The following is a 26732-nucleotide window of genomic DNA, read 5'->3' as shown; positions in this document are numbered from 1 at the left end:
AAAAGTTCTACCAATACGCTTGTATGAAATTTAGGAAATGAAATTACTCCTCAATTATGTTTACTTCCTTTGATGCAAAGCAGGTTTTTGAGATTAAAATAATATTGACGGGCAGGTTTGAGAGATGAAAATAATAGAAACGAAGATGATTCAGCAGATCGATCCCGCCCAATTTCCTTTAAATGGGCTCCTTAAACCATATAAAATTTTACTGAGACACATTCTAGTCGTGTCGATGTAATTTAGGAAAATAAAATTACTCTATGAATTCATGCTATGTTGTTCACTGCTCTCGGGTATTGAAACTTGTCCTCGACGTTAGATATTGCGTTCTTAATTCTTACTCCAATAATGTTTGTCTTCGTGGCATCTTCGCGAATATTTTATTAATGAAGAAAAAGAATTCAGAGTGCTGAATTTGAATGATAAAAAAACAGTCCATTAAGCATATGCACGACTGTTCGTCACTATTTTACTGCCCTCGACTAAAAATCTCGTCACAAAACAACAACGGTTATCAGGCTTTGGCAGAAGCATTGAATTAAAAACTAACTACTACGAACGTCCATTGACAGGGCATCGAGAAGTGCATTTATTTGTTTTGGATCAATAATGTTTGACTAATGAAAGGCTTTTAATGGGAAAGGTTCTGGCTAGACTCAAATCCACTACTGCTTACCTGCATTGTTCACCTTTCTAATCTGAAAATGACACGAGCAACCCAAGTAACAACACCCAGTAACACACAGGTTGGGTTTCGCCATCTGGATACAACCCTGAATAGATACCGAACATCATCTTGTTAATATGTACTATTTGTATCTGTCAACACAAACATGTGTTCCAGCTTTCCGGACATCAATCAATAGTCGTCGTTTGGCAGTTGGAACACTCTAAGTGTTTTATAAATCTATCTCAAAAATTAAAACACATTCATGAAACATTACAACTAAATGCCCATAAATCCACTCCAATCTTTAAGGCAGATTTATGAAATACTTACCGAGTGTTTCATTTGTCAAAGCTAATACAATAACCTGCCCCAATTTTTGAAGGAGTCTCATAAAATAGTATGTTACCATTTCATTAGCCAAACGACCCCTCAGCCATACAAACTAGGTTTAAAATTTCCTTTCTGAACTGACATAGTTGAGGAGAAATGAGTGAACACGGCCATCATGCAGCAACAATGCATATGCTCCTCCGCTGACCATCAGGCGTGGAAGAACTAGTGCTCAGATGGACCACCGCCACAATGCATATGCTTGTTGTCATTAGAGTGGATGAGAGAAATTCTTGACATCCGTTTGAGCAAGACTCTACACGCTGTACTTGAGGGCACCCCTCACCACTGATAATGACTAAACTGGAAACTAGTTCAGGATACTACACAAATTGTAGACTGATGGTTTCCTTATGTATTTTTCTCAAATATGGTGGCAACCCATTTCAATGTACTTGGTTATTGCATAGAACAAGTTCTTACACACACACACACACACATATATATATATACACACACACACAAAGCTTTGAAGTATCTTCAGTATTCGGATCCATGTCCTTGAGACTTCTTAGAACGTAATATTGTGCTTCAACAGAGAACGCAAAGATCTTTCATTGGTTCTTACTTGGTCGATAAAAGAGGGACCATCATAAAAATATCAAAACTCACAGGAAAGTGATGAATATTTAGGTCCACCCCAATCTGCATTAATGTAAGCAAATTACATCTAATGATGAAGATGAAGATGAAAAATAGACCCCCCGAAAGTTGTATTTTTGATGCACTGAATAATACACATCATTGCTGCACCCATGTGAACCGCAGTAGGAGCATGATAATATTAGCTTGCAACATAAACATGTGTACTATATAGCTGCATAGTTATGAAATAAGATAATTCTCCAATTATCTGTCCATATGACTTAGGATCTCGCAATGGCCTCATTATTGATCTTTATCCTTCAATAACACCACAGACAAATTTAAATTGCGATAGAAAAACATCCAAAATGAGAACTACAATTCCAATGAAATAGGCTAAAAAGCTTAAAACTGAGATTCAAAACTCTTTTTTGAGAAAATCTTTACTTTGAGGAGATCTAGACGTCCTTGTAGATGTTCGAACATTAGGATTTGCAGCTTCTAAATTTAAATCAAATTTTGTAACGAATATGAACTTTTCACCCTTATTATAATTTTGAAGATCCCTAGACAGTTCCACATCATTATGAAAAGCATTAACATCAGAGTTGTTTTCCAATCTAGTTGAATCATCACCTTCATAAGCAACATTATCACTAAAACTAGGTCACAAGTCAGATGAAAAAGCATAATGTTTATCATTAATCTGGTGTCAACCCATAATCTTGTATTTCCTTTCTTGCGCTCACTAAGACAAACTTATTCTCAACAAAAATTACATTACTTAAAGCTATGTTTTGTTACTTTTTAGATCATAAAATTGATGTACCTTTTGAGTCTCTGAGTAGCCACAACAACCCATGGAATGGGTTCTGATTAAAGTTTATCATTCTCATCTGATAGATAAAAAATTGTATCAAAGATTCTCCCAAAATCTAGGTCAACATCAAATACATTTTCAGAAGGGTGAGGAACCATTCAAGGTTTCTGAGGCCATTCTGTTAAATAAAATACCGAAGCGCAGCCTCCATCCAAAAGTTCTCTGAATATGTTTCCTTCCTAGGAGTCCACTTTATTAGGAGGTTTCTTAACCAGAAGGTTGATGTAAAATTCCATTTTCTTCCAAACATTTTTTAAACTCATTAAAAAATACCCCACCAGTCGGTTCTTAGAATCCCAATGTTGGATCTAACTTCATTTTATTCATAGTGTCAACTGTCAAGTAGTTTAAAGTTACGAAATACTTCGCATATGAATTTGAAAACACAAATAAAATAATGCCTAGTAAAGTCACCAACAAATATCACATATTAAGGTAATCACCCTTTTAGACACAATGGGTACAGGACCCGAAATAGCTGAGTGCAACATGTCTCGAAGGTGTTCTAGACAAAAGTTTATCAGAGAAAAGGTAAAATCTCTGTTTTTCCTATAATGCAACTACTACACATAAAGCTGTCTTTATGACTTTCGTAAGCAGTCCAAAAAAATCAGTTTGAATCAGTTGACTGAATTTGAATCAGTCCCTTCTTTATCGTAAGCAGTCCAAAAAAATCAGTTTGAATCAGTCCCTTCTTTATTCAATGCATGGGCCAATCCAAAGGTCCTAAAACATTGGTCGATTTTTTGCCAAGTTGCTCAAATGATTTAGATTTTTTTTACAAAGAAGAAGCTCATTCCAAAGTTGAGTAAGAGTTCCCAAATGTTCTCATTAATCTACCTCCTTGTTGCATAATGCACATTTAATTACAATTATTGAAGAATAAACTTGTTAAACAAAACCCGTAATATGAATATCTTTTGGGTAACGACAACCTTAGGCTAATTATTGGAACCACCTAGAAACTCCAAAGACCATTGCCAACAACTCAATGTTCTAAGGTAGAAGCCCATGTAACATAATTGGCTGTAGTTTGAGAAAGGAGATGGAGCTAAACTCCTCATCCTCCATAACAAATCAATTAACGAAAAACAGACACCAAGTCACCAACCTTTCGATGAAGCTTTGGAGACCCAGAAAGTACTTCTTCAAGTGAACAAAGCTCACAATGGTGGCATGAACAAGATCTTCCTTTAAACAACGACCTTTCACTATGAGCATACTTCACGAGGCAGCCAGTAATCTGTAATAGGAAACACAACATCAGCTTGGGCATCATGTAATAAGATAATGTGGACAGGGATACAAAAAGATTTGAAATGAATCTATAGCATAGTCAGTCTTTTTTGAAAAAAAAAAGGTATTAAAAATGTTAAAAACAAGACATCCAAAAAAATGGCAAAAAGATGTGTCCTTTCCATTTTTTATTACCTAGTTTTTACATTCGCATTTTTTGCATTTTAATTTTCGGATTTCTTTTAATTGTTTTAACATTTGCCCAGATTTTCCCAAGAAAAAGCAACTCCATTGTATTATACCTAAAAAAACCTCACTGTTTAAAACCCAAAAACGGTATTTGTGACTACGATCTATAGGCAACAAAGTGTTCACCTGAACCTAGGATAAAGGCTTCAACACTCTCAAAGAACAACCACTTCAGAAAATGCTCAAAACTGATCCCAACTAGTCCATTAGATCACAGGAGAAAGCCAACCATCCTTTGATTTTTTCGGCATGCTCCTCAGATTGACGGATTCGCAGGGGGTTTCCTGCAAGTGATGCACTTGAGGAAGGATCAACCTCTACATACACCATGAGGAAGAGGAGCCAGCTCCAATGGCTAGAATGTCAGAGCGGGACAACTGCTACCGCAGTTCAGCCAATAACTAGCTGACAAAAGATAAAACAAAAAATTACAAAAAGAAAGTAAAAACTAAAAAATGCAAAGCAGAAAATCAGAATGTACAAGAGAAGAAAGAAAAAAAATATTCATATACATACATATCAAACATGTAGACCGTTAGATGTACACACACACACACACACATATGTATAGGGAACATGTTCAACCAATTTCATTGTGGGCCTGGTTTTTCTTTTTTTCCTCTTTCACTATCACTTTTTCTCTCCCATTCTTCTTTTCCTATTTTTCCTTCTCACGATCATCCTCTTCACCCCACGATTGGTGAATTCTAGAGATGGAAAGAAACTTGAAAGTCCAGCCCTATTTTGGGACTGGTTTATACTTATCCACACGTACATATACATATGTTAACATGCAGAACAAAATACATTCGACAGGCATTAAACAGGGATCTTAGCAGGTTGGAATGAGAAATTTATATGAAAACCCACACTGTTTCCTGTCCCTATGTGTGCACGCATGTGTAGTTGTGTACCCGGTGCCAATGTTCTCATTGCCATCCTTCAAAGGAAAGACCTAGACCAACCTCAAAATGTCACTCTACCTATAGCAGGTCAGCAGAGATGGATGGGAGTATGGTGCACTATGAGAATTTGAGCTACCAGCAAACAGATATCTGGAACAATCTGATTTGATGTAGTCTACATTTAAATATAGCAGCAAAAAGTACCTGCCGATTACTCCTGATGGCTATACCACCAGTCACGATAATCTCGAATTTTACAAACTCAAGGACAAAGGAGGGATTGACGAATATTAGGACCCAGACTTCAGTGATTTCCACAAAAGTCAAGGTTATCTGCGGATTGAAATCGATTGCTGCTTAATATAATAACCCTTCGATTTAGTCTCATTTCTCTACTACCTCAAGTGGTATCTTCCCATGTCCAAGCCAAGTTAACTATTACAGGCTTCTGTGAGGAAAAAGCAGCGTTTGAAGACAGACATTTCCCCCTTGGAAGACATCAAGTAGTTCAACCAGCACCAATGCCTAGCTCAATCTACCATTTCAGCATTAAGTTCCCACAATGAAGCACTTGCATTTCAAACCACAAACAAAATAAAATGTAACAAGAAGGTTTCTAGTACAAACCAGGAAAGTGCCTTCTGATTAAATGCCAAGCTACTTTTTCAATCTTCTTGCAAGAAAACGCTCTCTTGCAGCTTGTATTTTTTTCTCGTGCTCATCTGAAGTCTTTGTCACATCATGTTGTGCACTCTCCAGATTACAAGAGGGTGATGTGGCCCTTAGAGACCCAAAATTTTTGGCAGATTGACCACCACTGGGTAGAGACAAAGATAACAAAATTATAATTCAAATAATGGTCAATCAAACAATAGAAGTTTGCTGAATGATGTTTGAAATTACCTTAACAAGTTGATATCCATCTTCTCCAGTTTCTCTGAGATGGGCATAATCCATGGCAATTTAACAGCACACACGTAACGCATGAATGGCCTAGATGTAGTGATCAGTTCGTTGTATACCACATAATCTGGTAAATTACCATATTCATCTGGCTGAAGTACAGAAGATGGATGCACCTATACAAACAAAAGAATATGCATGCAAAGTTATTAGATTCTCAAGGCCAAACTGATTCTCCAACAAGGCTATCTTAAAGTAATTGGTTCTGCAACCCCTTTGACATTGCTAAAGCAGATGTATTCTTTACAATAAATTCAAAAGAGGTGCATTGCTGGCCTGTAAAAGTTTCACGAGCGCAATTTTGCAGCTAATATGCCGAGCACGGGTTTTACTTTGGGACAGTATCTAATATAAATCCACACCAGTCATTGAAGTTTAGGTGCCTATTAAGTCCAATAGATACCTACAATTGGTTTAAGTTCAGAATGGATGAAAGCTGGATTAGATATTAACCTTTTGAGTCAAATATATCCTAGGCAAATCAATTTGGTCTACAAGCAATTCACATATTTCCGAATCGAAGCAGTTGAAATGATTAGAAGGATATAAATGTATTGGTCAAAAATGGACTTAGCTCGGGCAGGTAAAAGATTGAGATGGCCAGGAAAATTATAGATTTAAGGCCCTGGGATCGACATAAGCAAAGACCAGTAGCTTATAATATTAAAAATGTCAATGGATTATCCAGCCACAAGTTTATTTGGTTTCACTAGTTTTATCCATGTATGAATTGGTTCAAGCCTTCAAGTTATTCTTGTACAGGTATAAACTGTCCCACCAGTGTTATCCGTATCGTACATACAGATCTGTATCGTCCGATACAACTCATCTGGGTGAAGAAATTCAGAAAACCCAGACGACACGGACTGGATACACAATATGCCTGCGTATCATACGATACACAAGATATACCCCGTATCTTATGATACAAGGTTAAAATTTAAAAAAGGGGCCTTCCCTTTTTGCTTCATTCTTTTAAACCGAGACCCTCTCTTCCTCTCTCTAAACTTCTCTAAAGCTGCGAAGGGAAGAGATTTTGCAGGTTTCTCCAAAAAATCGCTGATTTGAGGAAGAAACCATCAATTTGATGAATGCGTGTTGTAGCTTACCGAAGTCTACAACACCCTAAAGTCCAAACTCATATGTGATACATGCGCTTTAAACTTGTGATGGATCATGAATGTTTTAATGTTATTTTGAATCTCTTAGTCATAATTTTCATTTTTTGAATTTTTTTGCTGATACATATGCCTATGGTTTATGAAGGCTGAATGATGAATCATTAATGTTCTTTATGTGTGATGAGTTTTTTTTATATGAAATACATTGTTTTTAATTTTTTCTCATTTTTTTCTATTTTTCTTGATTTTTCCTGATGTTTCATAATTTTTTACTAATTTTTAGTGTTTTTTTAATTAAAAAACAATTTTATACATTACGGTACATTTACGATATGTTACGATACAGCATATAGGTCATACATGATACGATACGCCAGTGACAACATTGGGTCCAACTATGCAAGTGCAAGGAGGTAGTGCTTGAGGCTTGAGTTTCATTTGAACGATGGATCTCAGATTTACATCCTATACCTCCTAGAACTTTGCCTGGTTTTGAGGTAAAGATCTTCCATATGTGTGAACACAAGTGTTTGCATGTCTATAAACATTCGTTCTTTTTTCTTTTTTCTTTTTTTTCTTTTTTTTTTACTTCACTCTTAAACGTGTGAGCATGTGCACCGAAGATTCAGGCCCATTTTCATGAGTTGTTCATATTTCAACATATCCATCTTTTTCATGACTTGTTCATTCTCAAACGAATGTTCATTGTTCTAGTAAGATGACTATAGCTATATCTGAGCCATCTTAATCCCAGCTTGCAAAAATTGGAGTTTGATTAACTGATACAATCACGCCTAGTAAGCACTCAGCCAGAGAGTAGGCACATATTCAGCTGCTAATTCAAACATGGACACCAAAAGATCCAATTAAGATCAAAACCACAGCATATACAATATAGTTACTTTAATTAACTCTGCGAATTTGCTGCTCTTATACGTAGAAATAAGCTTATTCAATCCTGGTCTATACAGCCTATTAAAGCACATCATGTGAAACAATAGCTGACTTGATTAGGTGAAGACATGCCAAGAACTGGGCTAATCGAAACCACACCAACCTGTTAGGCCATCCTAAAGTCCAACAACACCCAGACATACTGTGTTTTGAGATAGTCCAGTGCATTGTTGGACCCCTTCTGGTGATGACCAGTCCCTCCTTCCTAATAAAACCAGAATTGATGACCCTATATTTTAATTTTTGTTTTAGTACCTGCACAAGTTGTGACCGGTGACTTAATGTCCGATAGCCATTATGGTGAATCATGCGCTGGGCAAGTTGGTTTGCAAAGCCCTTGCACAATGCCCATCTCAATTTGGCATAGTCCTCGGAGCTATTTTGTCGCCTGTATTTTGATTGCACATCCGTAGGCCCTGATAATGGAAAACATACATTAGAACCTTTTCAACCATGATAATCTGATGTCAAAAGTTCTGAACTAAAGTATTTGCCAAAGATACCCACAGCGACAAGGTCTTTGTAAGTTAAAAAGATTAAGCTCTTCAGAGCAAGAAATCACTTAGCTACTAGTTATTATTGTGGCACTTCTTTTACGTTTTCATTAGAGAGGTTTTCCAAGTATTTGGCAACTGCAGCTCTTCGAAAGTATTCAAAACTGACAAGGAAAAGAGTGAGCATCTTGCATGACTCGTATCTTAGAGAACCAAACATAAGTCTACATGAACATGCTTACAAACGCATAAACCATTACACCCAAATCTGTTCAAGGGTATAGTAAACATGCTGAAATCAATCAATTAATCAATCGAATTCATTGAACAAATAAAAATAGTCAGAACCTTTACTCAAATATATAAAGACATGTATGTTATGTCACTCTGTAGAAGTAAATAGGCAACCGGCTCAAGCTATGGATCAATGGATCATAAGAATGGACTAGGAATAAGAACATAAAAAAAATTTATACGTCTTATTTCTTTATTATGTATAATTATAATTCATTTATAGATAAGTAAGACATGTATTGACTGAAATGACCATGTTTCAGAGCAATGAGCCAAATGAACTCATGTTTGGTTTAGCTCTTTAACTCAAAATAAAAATCTAGCTCAACTCATAGTTTGCCTTTGGGGCAAGCAAAGCATAAGCCAGTTAAATGTACAATAAAAATACTTTAGTTTTGAATGTACTTTTTATGTATAAATTATATGTGTGTGTGTGTGTGTGTGTGTGTGTGTGTGTGTGTGTGTGTGCGTGTATGTGTGTGTGCACATATATATATGAAAAATATGTTAAGCCAATTCTATTTTGGGACTGGTCTTACCACACCCTTCATTTTAAGGGTCTCCTTGGAGAAATAATTATGAAGACGTAATCTGCATTTTGAAATATATAAATCAACATAGAATTTCTGTCCTTTTGAAAATGTAAAATGAGTTTTAGATTGGAATTCCTGTTTTGTTGTGTGTGTCTCTGGTATAGACTGTGCTGTGTCAATACTCAGCCACTTTCAGCTTGTAATTTGTGTGAGTTCGGCAGTGGAATTGGTTCCTTTCAAGTACATCTTTTCATCCTGACTTTACTAAAATAATCTGCATGAGCAGAGGCACTGACAGGCATGAACTTATTCAAAGATGGAGATGTATTCCTATAATATGGCCCCATATAGTTAAACATTGTACTCGGTGTTCTATTTCACACACCATAGCATGTGATACATTACGTTACATAATGTAACTACGAAAGAAAACAATATGATACATCCCTGAGACCAGCTTCAAGAGTGTGACTACAGCACGTTGGTTGTAACGATACATTCCCATATTGTACGTAACAGTACAGTACCAAGTGTAGCATAAAAATATAAAAGAAGTATCAAAAGATTTCATTTTGGATTTAAAGTTACATAAATAACTAAAGATTGAATATTAGTTCATTTTCACACACTTAAAGTAAAAAAATAAAATCTAAGGCTGATTTTAAGCAATAAAAATAGAGATTTCACGATTCAAAGGAGCATAAAATTGTTCTCATTTTTTTTTAAGATAACTTTGTGATAATTAAGTTACTTAAATACTACCAAGTACCAACTACCAAGGAGTAATTCTTAAGGGGTCAACTTTGTGTGTTTATAATGAAATTGTGCATGTTAGTATATTATGTTATGCATCTAACTTTGGATCAGACTGATGTGGGTTATGTTATACATTGTACAACTTTGTTTGCAATCCTATTTATAGTGATACTCCATCTTGACTCCCATTCTGCACCAAATTACATCAAGAACCAAGTAAAAGGCCCTTTCCCCATATTATTAGTAGCGTTCCTGTGACATAATTTTATAATTTGTTTGAACAATAAAAAAATTGGAATTAAGTGGTAAATTTAGAAACGATTTTCCAGCATGAACCAAAACACTGACATGAAGATGCATGGAGCTTTTACTACTTACCCCTAGCAATCTTCTGCATTATCTGAGATAACTGTTTTCTGACTTCCTTAGCGAACATCATCCCACGGACCTAGAATGAGAAGAAAAAATCCTAGTATTATGATATAACAATTTTTTTGTGCTTCATGACATGTCCATTCTTTGCCCTCTTATAATATATATAAAGAAGTAACACCATAAAAGAACATCAGGTACACCTTCCAATTCAGTAAACCAGAAATCTTTTTTCTCATTACATAAATCATAAACTTCATATTTCTCTTAAGAAAAATATGTAGCCAAGAACTGAACCGAATGATGAAATGAATTGGTTCACATAGTTCCACCTTTGAATGTTTAATATGATGAAATATGTTAACAGAGCTGGATTACATGTCTTTTCAAAAGATAAGCTAGTTTTGCCCCAGGAAGGAAAGCTAATAATGGTGTTTCAACCAGAAAAAATAAAGACTGAAATTGACATGTGCATATATATGGCTTTTAATAGACAAGCTAGGGTTGCCCTAAACACTATCCAAACCCAATTACTCAAGCCAAGGTGGTCACGTGTCTTTTTAAAAGACAAGAAAGTAACTGCTCCAGGACAGAAAGCTCATAATAACGTTTCAACCCAAAAACTTGAAATTTAAATGTGCATATACATTATTTTTTTAATAAACAAGCTAGGGTTGCCCCAATTACTGCCCAAACCAATCATTTAAGCCAAGATGGTCACAGTTCTCCAGTAGAAAAATTGGTGGTTCAACTTGTGAACAAGGGAGATCTTAACAAAAGCAAAGGACTCGTTCTTTATTCCTCAACTCAAGTGCTACCTGAGCTAGGTTTAGAATGTTCTGAGACCCTGGTCTAAGCATCCTATTGAACTCCCGTTTGCAAGTAGGGCTCCAATAGAAGAGATCTAGTAAAGCGTGTTGCCATCATCTGCTGTACCGAATTTGTATCATGCCCCAACAGGAAAAGTAGCAATCCTCGCTAAACCTATTTGCATCTGTACCTGTAAGAGACTTAATATTATGTTGCACGAAGTCCAGCGCTAAACCTCCAAATTTGCATAAATATTGGTTATTGCACAGACAACAACTTTAACACAGAATTTTCCATTGAGACTGGTATGTTGCTGATATAGAATTGAGAATTTTTAAATGTGATCAACCCCTGACCACACACTTTTCTATCAGCTGACAACACCAGCATGTTTGTAATCAATTAATACTTATTAAAAGTAGGAAAAAGGAGATCTTCCAATTCACGATTGTACTAGAATCCAGTGAGAAGAATGAATCTACGGAAAGTTGTAAATATAGAACTTCAGTTCTACATGTAGAATGGATTAAAAGCACAAAATAAACATCTCAAATTTAGAAAAAGGATTTCCCTTGAAGACAACTTTTAGAATAAAGGCATATATTTAAGAATAGCAAGTAGTGAAATGTTCAACCAGCAGAACACTCACCAAAAATATCAAGGACTATAAAAATACGGTAGGCAAGGTACAAAACAATGGAAAACAAGAACTACAAACTCCCTGTTTCCAACCATGGCTTCTGGAGGCAACATAGGATTCTTGAGCCATAACCAAATGTTTCCCCATAAGCACACACATATAATCATTGCTATTTTACTCGAAGACGAGGCCCTCCAGCACTGCCGTTTCATATTACTCCCATTAAAGCAGATGCAGCATCATGAGATACTTTTTTTAGAGAACAAAAAAAGGATCACTTAGAGCCAGTTTGGTTATAAGTTGTACTTTCTCAAGACACACTATGTTTGTATTATTTTTGAAAATACCAGTAAATAAGTACCTGGAGGTTATGGTCAATGCACCATTTTGGATCATAATCAGCCTGCGACCAAGTCTCATATATTTGCAGCAATTGTATGTGATCACCCCAGCCAGAACCATCAGGCAGATTCTGAATAGGCTTCCTTTTCTTATCATTGTTTTTTCTAGACAAAAATACAAAACCATTTCACACACAAGAATATAGAGAATCAAATAAATAAATTTTAATAAATCAACTTAATTATACCAAAAAGGAAACACTTGCACTTTGGTCAGCAATCTCACTTCCAACACGCTAAAATAACAATACATTTAAATTTCATGGTAGAAAATGTTATTGTCCACATCCCAGAATGCTAATAAAACACATAAATTTAGGGAACCATGTGTCCTTTCCCAGAAAAATATATATTTTTTTTTTTTTGGAAAACAAAAACCAAGTTTGAGATTCAGTTAGCAAGGACAAGGAACTTTCCATTTGACCTGGCATCTCATGTACATCATTTTTTCCAAAAAAGGATGCCAAATAAGTTCACTTTTTGTGATTTATCTTTCAAGAATTTATAATTATGCTCTCCATGCATATTAGGCAATTGATGGCCTGCCAAGAAGCATGCTTGCATTAATGATACATGCATTTTTAACAGTCAAATAAAAACAAAAGTTGATTAGATAAACCTATGGAGAATATAAATTTACAGCATTAGAATTGGCTTGTTATGTGAGCTCATGCCATTTAGCTAAGTTCTGAAAGAAGGTTGAAGTAAGAACCTCGTAGAAATATATATATATATATATATATGTGTGTGTGTGTGTGTGTGTGTGTGTGTGTGTGTGTGTGTCATTGAATGATAGAGAGGAATGTGATTTTATACAGACTTCAGGACCACTATCCATGAACTCAAAGCATATAAAAGCATATAAATGAATAGTCATTAGGACACCTTGTCACCACTTATCCGTGTGAAAATGAAAAACACGTTTAATTGTTTGGACTTTCAATTTAGCACAAGTATTCTGTGTCAAAACCATGGTACCAGGAAAAATATTACACAGCGAAATTTCATAATATGATGTGTCTCTAACGTGACCATAGTTGGAAAACCTAGTGAGCTGACTCAGGAATCAACAAAGTGAGCCCAGATGAGCTATCTTATGGGCCACAATGCAGCATTTGACCCATATGAATCCAAGCTTTGAAGAAATCAGATTTCAATCATTCGGAAAATGGGATCCCTGAGTCGGACTGGGACAGCGTGAGTCTAGTTAACCTGATATGCAACATTATGCATATTGCTTAGGAGACTCGGAATTATGTCAATACTATTTTAAGTCCTCCACTCTAAAACCAAAACTAAGAACTGAAAAGGTAGATTGTACCTTTTTCCAGTGTTGACCCCTACACAAAGGTCACCAGTCCGTCCAGGAATATTGCCACAGATGACTCTTTCACTTTTTGATTCCTAAGTCTCTGATGACTATTTTTTTAGTTTGTCCTACATGTTACTTGCTCCAAATATTAAAAAAACAGTCTGTGTCTCTAATCTTATCAATGATATGAATTCTTCCATCAAATTTATTCCCACTTTTGTGTATGTCAAGGATCTTTAAACAAAAAAGACTTTCACTAAGAGAAAGCGAAAAAGGAAATATGTGTGTCTTCAAAGAAAATCCGGCTACTTTTTCAGTTTCTTATTTAAAGTCTTCCTCTTCAGAGTCTCTAATCTTCAGAGCTTCCTTCCTCAAAGCCATTGATTTGAAGTCTTATCCCTTGTTAGTTTGATGTCCACGTTATCTCTCACTGCATTATGGAAGGGGTGTCTAGGTCACTGTAGTCATGGTTTTATTGAAAGGCTTCTCTTAAAATTTCATTCTAAAATCAAGTTTATGTTCTGCTTCATATGTCCAGAAGTGTTCTAGTTGCGATTTATGCAAAAGTCATGTACTTCTCTTTCATGTTCCATAAATAAAAGAGCCTGCAAACCTTTTGAAATTTATTTCGATGTATGGGGATCTGCTCCCTTTTGTTCTTTATCTGGTAGTTGATATTATGTCGTCCACTGATTCGTATTCTCATTATACATGGATACACTTCATGAAACATAAAATATGAGGTTTTCTAAGGATTGCCAACTATTCCGACAATTTCATGGTCTAGTTGACTCTTCTAATATTGTGTATGTTCAATGTGATGGAAGGTAGAATACTCCTTGAATGACTTTATTGATTTCCTTTGAAATAATAGGATAAGCCATCATAGCATAAACACAGCAAAATTGTTGAAAGTGCCATGAGTATGCTACATATGATAGTAATGCAGCCATTAATCTTTAGTCAGAGGCTTTACATACTGTCGTTCATATTGGTTCAGGTTTGACAAATTGTCAATATAAAGAGAACAGGGATTTGGAGTGTTAAGGCTTCAAATTTTGAATAAAATACAATGTATTACCACTTCACTTTTACAGCAGTATTGATCTGATTCTAGTCAGCTACAGTCTGAATCTAAGTTTACTACTGCATCTTTGCAGCAGTAGTAGACTGATCATACTAAACTAATTCTAGACCGCCAAAAAAAAAACACAACAAAAAGGCAAAAACAAAGTCTGGCACTAGACTCTGAAATATTAGAGACCTAACTCACAGAGTCTGGCAGCTTAACGTCATGCATTTGCACGGTATAAGTGCGAGTGGGGGCACAGTAACTTTCAAAAACTTTTGTCGCAAGAGCACATAATATACATATACATATACAAATATATCATTTGTTATAGTTATTTAATAGCCTTATTCGCCCATTTTTTTTCCTTGACTTCCAATGTTGTAAATAAAGTTTTATGTGGAGGTATTAGCTCTCCCACAGAGCCAAGTCATGCACACCAGACAGAAGCCAGCCTCAGTCGAGTAATCAGAATTTCATGAGGGCTGGGGTAATCCCTCACGATGAGGCAGTATGAGTATGCATATGCCATGGGTGGGTTATTACAAGGGTCCATCTATCGACCCGCTAATCCACCTGACTTACCTGTATAACAGAAATACAGCTACAGGAAGCAAAATAAAACTCAGAAAGTACGCTGTAAAATAAATTGTCGGCCTGAAACCGAGTCCAGACTCCAGACCCTAACAGGAGGCTATTTTAGTCTAGGATTTTTAGAGGGTGTCTGAACTTTTTAAAAAAGTTGAAATGATGATCTCATCCTTTTAAAAGGACAGCATGGCCATCTCTTTTCATAAAAATGACATGGTGAAATGAGGGTGTAGTTCTTCTAAAAGGACCACACGATCATTTTTTCATAACAGACGAGACATCATTCTTATGGGGGGAAGAGAGAGAGAGAGTTTGTTTTTCTTTACAAAGAGAGTGAGGGAAAGTATTTTCCAAAATGAGGGAGAGGGAAAGCATTAGAGAGTTGGAAGGGTACACTCGCACATGCACCCGCACCCACATCGCAACATGGGAGTGGCGATTTGACATGTCCGTGTGGCATTGATTAACAATTTTTTAAGGTGACCCAACAACCTAGCACCGTGATAACCAGATTCTCCAAAAAAGAAAAATCAGACACCCAAGTGTAGTCCAGACTCTAATACCATGTTAAGATCAGCCAAAGAGGATCTAGACAGCAATAAACACAGCAATGATAAAATAAAAGACAAAGTGAAGAAAAGAGAGAATGTCATGAGTCACATTAGGGCTAATCCCTTCCTTTAAGTCAGCATTAGTAAAAGGTTATACTCAGGTCCGCAACGTTCTGAAAATTGCAAGGCAGGGTTAAACACTCAATCGTAGATTCTAGTTGATCCTAAGTAATATATTTTCTTTCAACAGACATGATCATTGTAGGAAACTCAAGTCAGCACATTAAGGTTGCTAAAGATCTCTTGAATCAAAAGTTCAAGATGAAAGATCTTCGAGATCTCAGGTACTTTCTTGGAAATAAAATTGACCTGAAAGATGACTTCCTTATGTCAACTCAGTACAAGTATCCTCTAGATCTACTGAGCAACGCAGGAATGAATGATTGCAAGCCTTTGGGCCTTTGGCCACTCTAAGTATATTGAATTATAAACTCAACAAGATGGAGAGTAGTATGGTGATCCTAGTAGTTAACACACAGTATATGAAGAATGGGCAGGTCATCCTAATGAAAGAAAATCATATTCTGGTTATTGCATATTTCATGAAAGAAATTTGATGTGACTGGAATAATAGAAACAAAGGGCTATTGCTAGGTCAAGCATTGAGCTTAAATGTTGCCCAATGGTTGCAGCCAAAGCCGAGAAAACATGGGCAAGGCATTTGCTGACAGAACTAAGAGAAGAGATCTCAAGAACACTTCTCTTGTGTGATAATAAGAGTGGCATTAAAATAACCTTCAACCTCATAAATCATAATCGAAAAAAGCATTTGAAATAGATCACCACTTCGTAAGGCAAACAGTCGAAACAAAGACTTTGAACCTCATTTGTTTGAATAAAGCATCAAGTGCCTGATTTATTCACGAGAACATCGACAAGCAAAGATTCTAGCATTCTGAACAGCAAGTAGACTACAGCCCAAGGCCATATATAATTTGAGGGAGAGTTTCAAGCAGAGTCATCATGGATCAGATCTGGATCCGGTCCACATACACACTTTGTTTTGTAATGAGCATATTATTTTATGGAATCTTGTACTATGATGCGCTTTTTTTCGGAAAAAAAATGTGTTTTTGTTAATATGAATTAGAATCATAGCCACAAAAAACGCACTCATCTTGGGAAAAAAATGCGTAAAAAACGCGATAAATAAATTTGGCGTTTAACCTTAAAAGAACACCATTTGTTTGAAAAAAACATTAAAATTAAAAAAAAGCAAAAAAAAAAAAAACAGTTTTTCGGATTTTGGTGTGCAACTGTTTTGGGCACCTCTTTCTCTTCCCCTCTATTCTTCTTCTTGCAAATCTCCATGGTGCCTATCAAATCTAACAATGACAACTTGTTTTCAACAAAGATTTCTGATGCTAAACTCAACCAATATGAGATACCAATACCACATTATCAAAGATCACGTCATCCACCAGTAGCTTTGTTCAAGTGTAATAAATTGTTTATCAAGCCCTAATCTGATCGTCAGCTGCTCCATGGAACAATTTCTTGAGTCAGATTTCAACACCTTATTAGTCCTGGTGTCCTATAATCAGCTTGGAATTGTCACTTTATTTACAAAGCAGTCACAAAGAATGTGCTGAAATACATGTTTTGTAAAAAAAATAATTTTTATCTTATTCCCCATAAAAGTAAAACTCTTTATGATAAGAAACTATAGATCAAACATAATTATATTTAAACAGAAACAGCTCAGTAAACTAACCTAGAGGTTTGAGCCCAAATGTTCTCAGCAGATAGCATAGCAGCAACTGTTAATGCTTGGGGCAAACAACCTAACTCATTGGCAGCAATCAAAGTCCTTGAAAGTGATGGTTCCAACGGCAGTTCTGTATAAGCACATCATGAGAATGGAATCATTCCAACAATGAAACTGATAACAGAGTAAGAGCGATTTAACGATGACACCAATGATATGATAACAATGATTATATAAATATTTACATCATCATTAACAGAATATAATGTGCAGATCCAACTGATGATCTTAACAAATCCAAATAACATTTAGTGAATCACAGAAAGCTTACTTTTCAAAGTCACAACTAGGACTAATTTGGGAATAGATCATCGATGAAGCGAACTAAAAAATTTTAAGGATGTAATGGCTTCATAATCATGAAATTGGTTACTATGTAAAGGGATTGTAAAGGGATCCCTGATAGCATATATAGTACCACATAGTAATGTTATTTGTATTCTTCACTGTTTTCTTTAGTTCACTCTTAAAACTCAAGGTGCACACCCAGATCAAGCTTCAATTCATTATCTAAGGAAACATTAAATTTTCAACAAATTCAATTTCTTAGTCCTTTTCTTTCTTCAAGTATGTGTTCCTTCTTTCTGTTCTAATCAATCGACTTCCTCATTTTTTCCTGTTCGTCATATTTGATTAGACATCCTATGTAAGTCATTCACCACCAAAATTTTATTAAAAAAATATAAAAATTAAAAATTAAGATAAAGACCTTGAAGATTGCATTGGAAGACAATTCATTTATGGCTGAATTTTTCATTTAAAAGAAGAAGAAAACAGCTGCCATCTAAGGCACATAGGTGTGGGACCTGTGGGTACAGATGTCGGTGAAGGTAGAGAGGCAAGTATACATTATACTACGTGGCAATTTCAGAATCTGTTGCTACGTGGGTATGGCTAGATATAAACAAAGCAGACAATGCACAAACATGGCCAAATGGATGGTATAGAGCATTTGGGGCAAAACTTGTGAGTTGTGTGAAATGTGAGCAGAATCAGTGAGAGACAAGGTTGGATGAAAGATTTTCCAACATCAGACAAGGGAATGATTAGCTAAGAATTTAGTTACAAATTTAGTTTCCTGGAGAATTCTTCAACTTTTACGATGTGATTTAGATGGGACAGGGAAAACTCCGGAATGGCACATTATAGCGATGTTCCACAATGATTGCTCATTCGACAGCTGCTGCTAAAATAGTTTTCTAATCCTTGACCACATGAAGCTTTTGCTACTACCTGATTTATTTTTAACTTTTTAGGATGGTTAAGGAACAAGTAGCCATTGATTATATATAGCATGGATCTAAGCATGAAAATTCAAAAATTTTCTCCTAGAAGGTCTTCAAATGCAGTATTAGACATGAAGCAACAAATGAATGTTATATATCTTATGCTGCATTTCAGACATTCACCATGCACATGGTCATGGATTTAGATACATGAAAATGCTAAAGTACATACCTAGTGATGTGTGCTCTTTTTTTCTGGTAGCATAGGTTGTGATCTCATGTATTTTATTTCTTTATTATATCAATTTATGCATTTTTTTCCTTTTGTTCAGCTAGAATAATCCTGTTGTACTAGCCAAGCCGGTGGATAGTCCCAACAGATAGAAACGGCTAGCCAACAGCTAGATTACTAACCGTTGGGACTGGTCTAAGTGTCTAACAGCTATTCCCTTTGTGTGTATACATAGGGTTGAGTCTCCTTGTATTTCAGGGCCTCAGAGTTTACTTTTCTTTAATGGTACTAGTGAGCCTCCTTGTATTTCAGGGCCTCAGAGTTTACTTTTCTTTAATAGTACCTTGATTCATTACCTACTAAGATTTTCTCCTTGTATGTTGAATACTTTGCCTTGTTTTTGGGGCCTTAAGTACCATCTATTTTCCTAGATCCCTAAGGGACCTAGCTGATACTACTACGGATATTTCCTCATAGAAACAAGCATGCATAAAGGCCCCCATGTACCCAATTATGAATCTAAAGATACAAACACAAACGCAAACATACAATCTTTTAAGATCATAATAAGGCACTAAACTCCAATTTTTAGTCATCCTCATGCCTGGCCTATAACATTAAAAGCATTCAGCAAAGCCTAAGTATTGAGTAGAGGTTAGATCCTAGGTACGCCTAGGCTGGACTAAGTGCTTTAAGTGGTAACAAAAAAAAAAAGATTACATAAACGAATAAAATACAAAAGTGAATGTCACTATATATAGTCAGATATATAAAGTTATAAACACACATGCTTATATCATATATATAAAGACATAAAAAATTACATACAATCACATAGAGACTATTAAAATAATATACAATAATTTTTAAATATATATTGACGTATATAAAGTTATAAACACATTACCAGTCACATATAATCACATAAGCACTGTTAAAATAATACAGAAATATATATATATATATATATATATATATATATATATATATATATATATATCATAGCCGTAGATATACCATTTTCGGGTTTTAAACGGCAAGCTTTTTCTCAGGTATAATGTGACAGAGCTGTTTTTCTCAGGAAAATTTCAGCAATTTCTAAAACATCCAAAAATAAAATGCAAAGATAAAAATGTGGCAATAAAAAGGTAAAAAAACGTGAAACAACAAAAAACATGTTTTTTCATGTTTGTTTTTTCATTTTAGCATATTTTAAAACAATGTGCTTTTTCTAATTTTCTCCTATTTTTATGGCTGACTTGATTTTAACATTTTCAATGTGTTTTTTAATATGCATTTTCTGTGACTATGATATGTGTGTGTGTGTGTGAGAGAGAGAGAGAGAGAGTTAAACCAGCGCCAAAATGAGGCTGGATTTTCAAGTCTCCTTTCCTCCTTAAGCTTCACCAACCCTAGGGTGGAGAGGGTGACTGTGTAAAAGAAAAATAAAAAAGAAGGGAGAGACAAATTAAATGGGTGACATCAGATAAGAGGGAAAAAAGGTTAGAAAACCAATCTGAAAATGAGGCTGGTTGAAACCCATATACATGTGTGTGTGTGTGTGTGTGTGTGTGTATTAAATGCAGCCTAGGCAGGTAGGTAGATGAGTCCAGAGCCTAGGCATGACTAGGTGCATTATGCAGGCATGGACAAAAAGGGTAAACCAATAAAATGCAATGATAATTGTAAATATTGACAACAAAACTGAAGCATTTCTTAATAACTGTAAAACAATTAAAATGCACGATGACACAAGTACATTAAACATTTCCATAGCATTATAGTAAGCATAACTAAAAGTTTGAAAGATCAAAATTAATGAAGTTGAACCATTAACATTTACAAGTTATATAGCACAAAGAAAAGGCTTACAGTAAACGTCAATTATTTTCAATGTCATAGAGCATGCAAAATCTTACCATTTCCTAAATGCCAACTGATAAATCTCTAATTCTAATTTCTAAAACTAAAATTCTAAAACAAAGCTTAAAATCACTGATCTAATTTAGAAAAAGAGGGGGAACCATGTATTCTACTATCATCATAGATCATGTTAACATTGTTTTGTTATAAAATTACTTGCTATTGTAAATCCAATAAGCAACAAAAAAATATAACGAGATTATATATATATATGCAAGCTAAAAATTTAGAATAACATATAATGTTGAAAATATATCAGTACATGAATTGTAACTGTAGCTATAATATGCAGGCACATATACCTGCACATTCTTTTAATGCAAAATCACATGAAACAAAAAAAAAAGTTAAAGAAAGGGAAAAAAAACAGAAGAAGAAAACAAATTATATCTCAAGAGAAGAAAAAAATATGATCAAAAAGAAAAAAAAGTGAACAAAAGAAGAAAAAAAATAATAAAATAACAAAATTTAAATTGTCAATGAGAAAAAACCAAAGCTATCAAGTGCCCAGGCAAACCTAGGCATCCTAAGTGATGTTTTAGGTGTTTCTAAATGGTAGACCAGCAAAGAACAACTAGCCGAGGCAATCAGCCAAGCTAGGGAGACCCTGGGCAAGCCTAGGCAGCCTTTGATAACACAGAGCTGCCTCAACAGCATTAAGACAACCTCTTGATTTGGTGCCCAAGCATAGATGAAAGAAGTGGGTCGTCAAATTCCAAAGTGGTAATTCTCACATTTATCCTCCAGTCAAAGTCAATCCAAACGTCTAGTAGCCATGTTCCTAGTTAGCTTAAAATTTACTTTCAACTTTTTCATCAGTTAGCCTCACCATTACTTGTGCAGACTCCCCTTAAAACATCCATAACCAGTATTTATTATCATTTGAACAAGCAAGTACCATATGTTTTGTCGATTCAGTTCCTGGTTGGATGACACTACATATTAGGAAAACTTACAACAATTAGAATTTGAAAGTTTTGATGTTAAATCTTAGGCAAAGAAAATGACCTATATACCCAGCCTGTTCCACCATGTGGAGATGCAATAGACAACCAATTTGGCAGTTAGCATGTCTAAGTACCAACTTTAATTGTACATAAAAAAAATACTCTCGGCCAAATGAACAAGAAAAGGAGAACCTTCCTATGGAAATGTTATACCTGCCATCATTCTTCCAATGTCTGTAACAGAACCTTTCCCATCAATTGCATCGATGAGGTATAACTGCTTCAAAGCATCTTCTAATGACTCATCTGCATTAAGAGTATCAAGCTCACAACACAGTTTATGCAGACAACAAAGAACTCCGAGACAGCAAACAACAAGTTACGAAGTGTGAAACCTATCAAATTGCAGAACATTAATATCAGCAAAAACCGGAAATTACAAGAAACAAATCCTACGTCACAAAATGCATGCTACAAACAAAGGGGAGTAGTAAAATACACCAGTAAACCAATACACATACACCAATCACAGAACATCATATGACTTGATTTCTTACACGATGGCTGATCTAGAAAATCAAATCGAAGAACATCGATATCAGCAAGGCCCAGTGATTTCAAGTAAAGGACAGTTCCAGCAAGAGATGAACGTTGTATTTCTGGAATAGTTGCTTCTAGAAGTTCCTCATGGTACACAGAGGATGGATAAAGGCGGAAACATTTTCCTGGACGAGTTCTCCCAGCTCTGCCAGAACGTTGATCCGCTTGCACTCTACAAAGATGCCCAAAAAAATAATAAATAAGAAATAGGCATTGAAATCTGGCTGAATCAGCCACAGAGTTATAGCAAATAAAATATCAATCCTAGGTTCAACACCCATGAATAAGATTTTGTAACTTATAGTAGCATTTGTTATTTTTCAGGCCATTTCAAGCTTCTGTACCTAAAAAAAAAATTTCATGTCATGAAGACAGGAACTGATTGAAATATAAAGAAAATGACCTGCAAGTAGCGTGTTTACATAGGACAATGCAATGTGTACTCATTGTCTTCTTTTGTTACTATTATATATGATTATACACAGGTTCTTTTTGGAAATCGAAGCAATAGCTTAAATACCGAGATGTTTCATGGGCCTATAGACGAAACTATGAGCGGGCATCATATTACAGATCCAAAGTCTGATCTGTTGTATGCAGACCTTAAATCCATGGTCTTTTACAAACTTCAGATTTCCAAACCATGGATTTAAATCCCCCCTATTATCTCCCAGATCCATGGTGGGGTGAAGGTCTGACTTCAGACACAAGGGTTAAAGATGCATGGATACAAACTTCTTTCTCTTTGTAGTTCACTTATCTTTCAAACGAAGGATTTATGGTCCGGGTTGAAAACCATGGGTTTAAGATCCTATGATCTAGATTCCAAGATCTTGTAACCCAGAGCACAAGACCACTTTCCAGCCAGGACTACAGCCTTAGGGAAACAAAATAGAATTCTCAGGCATATAACTTCTAAGGAAACCCACAGCTCTTGGGAAAACAGAAACGTATCTATGAATAAAAACAGGTTCAAAAACTGGCATTCGGGCCATAGCAGCAGAGTCCCTTATAGAAAAGAAATAAGAAAGGGAGCAGCTACCTGATGGGCTGGTCCCAATGGCTAGTTTGGAGTGACCAACAGCTAGTTTAGCTAAAAAAAGAAAAATACAGAAAAGAAAAAAAACAAAAGTACATATAAAACCTATGTACAGGACATACATATAGACTGGATCATATTTAGGACCTTAGGTAGAAATACGAGTATGAAAATTCAAAAATTTGTATCAGAAAAAGGAGCTGAACACCAAAACCCTGTTCATATATGACATGTTTATTATTGTGGAGCAAGTCCATGCCAAGAACTAACATTGATTCCATCAAAGTCGGACATAATTCCACTACACTAACGTAATTCAACCTCAGCTATGTCGTCAAGAGCCTAAGCTAGTTATCTAAACAAGTAACCATACCAAGTTTTCACTCTCAAATTTGATTCCACACCTAAAACTAGGTTTGAGTAACCTGGTTTTCAGGATCACATAAGCAGACCTTGAAGCGAATGAGACTCAGTTTATATAAACATTAAAGAATTGTGAATGATGAACTAAGATGTACAAAAACAAAAAGTTCAGCTTGTAGATAAAGGTGGCAGTTAGAAAGTTTGAACAGATATAAATAGAAATTGTAGGATAAAGCAAACATGCATGTTTTCAATATATCTATACAGCATGTGTAGAAAGTAATGAAGTACCTGCTAATTTTCACAACATCAAGTGAATACATTCCAGTTGAAGGATTGTACTGTCGCTGCTTCACATAACCGGCATCAATGACATACCTGCAGAATATAAAGATTCATAGACATGCAAAATTAAAGGTATAGCATAGTCAAGAATCAAACTAAATGGACAAAATATGTCAAAAACATCAAGCAACAAAACTAGAAGCGTATAACCTGCTGGGATTCTCCATATTTATTGGGAATTTACAAATGATGTTCGAAACTTGGAGGTAATGAAAAATATTAAATTAATAAGGTTTGAGGAAAAGTTTATTTAATCAAGGAATGTTTCAGTAAATTGTTTTTCTTAAAGGGGCTTATTGAAAAAAAAAAAGTGAGGAAATGCCACAATAGAACAAGGGCTGGGTATCCTCCCCACACCTCAAAGGAGTCAAACAGAGAGCAAGAGGTCCAGCCCTTCTACGTGTGCCCTTGTGTGTGTGTGTGTGTGTGCGTGTGTGTGTCAGAGAGAGAGAGAGAGAGAGAGAGAGAGAGACCTACATCTCGTCTCCCTTTTCTTTTTCATCTCTTCATTTTCTTAGAAACAAAGAAGGATTAGTTTAATCTCAACACAATTATATGTTGAACAAGTGAAGGAGGCTGGAATGTTGGGGCCAAGCTTGCAGACATGCCTATGGATCCAAAACTTCACTTATATGATGGACAAATTGAATGTGTGGATGGTAAAAGTTTTAGGTTTTTTGTTGGAAAGTTATCATATGTGACTGTAACAAGATCTGGCATTGATTTGGTTGTGAACAAGGTGAGCCAATTCACGGATAGGCCTACTAAGGTGCACACTGAGGCAGAAATGATGATTCTTAGATACTTAAAATGTTCACCTGGAAAACGGTTGTCATTCAAACAAAACCTTTTGCCCAATTTTGTTACATATTTGGATGTTGATTATGCAGGATTTATTAATGATAGAAAGTCTACTACTAGGTTTTGCGTGTTTGTGGGAGGAAATTTGTGGTATGGAGAAACACGAAACAATATGTGGTGACAAGTCAAATGTTGGATCCAAGTATAGAGCTATGGCCCAAACTGCAGTTGAAACTATATGGATTTAGGTCTGTCTTAAGAGATTAACAAACAAAGTTGTCATCCCTGATGTTAATGATGTGTGATAATGAAGCAGACGCATATATAAGCAATTACCCAGTTTTCCATAGAGGACCCAGTACATTAAAGTTGATTGTCATTATATATGTGATTTAGTGCAAGTTGGACCTGTATCACAACTCGTGTGTCTTCCAAAGAACAAGTTGCAAACATTTTCACCAAAACTTTTGGCAGTATCAGGTTTTGCTAAGTGCTACACCAAGTTGAGCATGATTGATATCTATGCTCCAGCTTGAGGGGGAATGTTAAAAATTAATATATTTATTATGGAATAGTTAGAATTTACTTTTTAGATATTGTTGAATTAGAAAAGTTTTATGTTTTAGGAGGCTCTTCGTAATATTAAAGAGTTATAAGATCTCTTTAATATTTTCGTTGTTTCTCATTGATTTATTTTGTGAATCTCTTTTCTACCCTAATCTCTTTTATAAGGGAGATTAGGGTTGTTGAAGTATGTTAGATGGGTCTTGGGACCGGGTCCGGATCCGTATCCGATCCAACTTGTAGCCCTTGTTGGGCATTATTTAAGTTGTGTAACCCTAATCCTTATTGTGTGAATGAAAGACAAAGGAGAGAGAGAGTCTGGCGGCTAGTGGGCACCGGCTCCTCCTCATTCGTGGTTTTTTTCCTCTTGTTGAGGGTTTTTCCACGTTACATCGTGATCGTTGTTTCTCTTCCTCTTCTTGTTCGTGTTTCTACATGGTATCAGAGCCGACGAGTTTGGGAAATTTTTAGGGTTTGTGAAGTTCCAACCCTAATATCTCTCACCGCTACCATCGCCACCACTGCAGTCACCGTCGCCGCTGCCGCTGCCACTACAGCCGCCGCCGCCGCCGCCGCCGCCGCCGCCACTGCCGCTGCCGCCGTTGCTGCAGCAGCCACCGCCGCTGCCGCCACCGTTGCTGCAGCAGCCACCGCCGCCGGTGTACCCAATACCACTGTCGCTGTTTCCGCCGCCGCCGGTGTCACTCTTTGCGCCATCGCCATCGCAGCCACTCTTGCGGCGTCGCTCTTGCGCCGTCGCCCTTGTGTTGTTGACCGTCGCCGTCACCGTTGTCCCTTGCGCCACTGCCTTTTGCGCCGTAGTCTTGCTTCCCGAAGAAGAAAGAAGATATGCGTGCTTAGGCGCTTCCTAAGCTTGCCTCCCCCTATTCATGTCACTTCCTAGGGGTCTTTTGCAAATCCGGTGAAGTGCATCCGCCTCTTACCTGCAATATATTGCTTGGTTGATCTTTGATTCCATCTTCTTGTTTTTGTTTGGCGCCCACCGTGCAAGAAGAGGTGGCTGGTCCGTGACTTGGTAGAGGACGTAAAGGAGGAGAGGAGTGTAACTTGAGGATTGCCTCAAC

The 26732-nt window shown here is 36.1% G+C and overlaps 1 protein-coding gene across 7 annotated transcripts in view; it reads right to left on the bottom strand.

Annotated features, from left to right (window-relative positions):
- Window positions 1-1505: 1505 nt before the first annotated feature.
- The window catches only part of LOC116251057 (probable pre-mRNA-splicing factor ATP-dependent RNA helicase DEAH4), a 54264-nt gene continuing 29037 nt past the window's right edge, over window positions 1506-26732 (bottom strand). For 3 of the 7 annotated variants that reach the window (XR_004171570.2, XR_004171574.2, XR_007572780.1), the window contains 11 exons: window positions 24229-24315; window positions 22493-22707; window positions 22149-22241; window positions 17554-17677; window positions 12217-12361; window positions 10412-10481; window positions 8212-8372; window positions 5822-5997; window positions 5546-5735; window positions 4140-4418; window positions 3333-3771 (listed from right to left, as the gene is read on the bottom strand). Coding sequence is in view for 1 of the 7 variants with exons in the window: in XM_031625119.2 (XP_031480979.1) it covers window positions 5576-5735; window positions 5822-5997; window positions 8212-8372; window positions 10412-10481; window positions 12217-12361; window positions 17554-17677; window positions 22149-22241; window positions 22493-22707; window positions 24229-24315 (1231 nt within the window). In the remaining 6 variants the exon portion in view is untranslated. Of the gene's footprint in view, window positions 1967-3332; window positions 3772-4139; window positions 4419-5545; window positions 5736-5821; window positions 5998-8211; window positions 8373-10411; window positions 10482-12216; window positions 12362-17553; window positions 17678-22148; window positions 22242-22492; window positions 22708-24228; window positions 24316-26732 lie in introns of those variants that run through there. The other 4 variants (XR_004171571.2, XR_004171573.2, XR_004171572.2 and 1 more) reach the window with 4 other exon arrangements.

This window comes from Nymphaea colorata, chromosome 3, assembly GCF_008831285.2.
Source record: "Nymphaea colorata isolate Beijing-Zhang1983 chromosome 3, ASM883128v2, whole genome shotgun sequence".
Taxonomy (NCBI): Eukaryota; Viridiplantae; Streptophyta; class Magnoliopsida; order Nymphaeales; family Nymphaeaceae; genus Nymphaea; species Nymphaea colorata.
The sequence above is the reverse complement of the archived record's forward strand: the minus strand, read 5'-3'. Positions and strand labels throughout refer to the sequence as shown.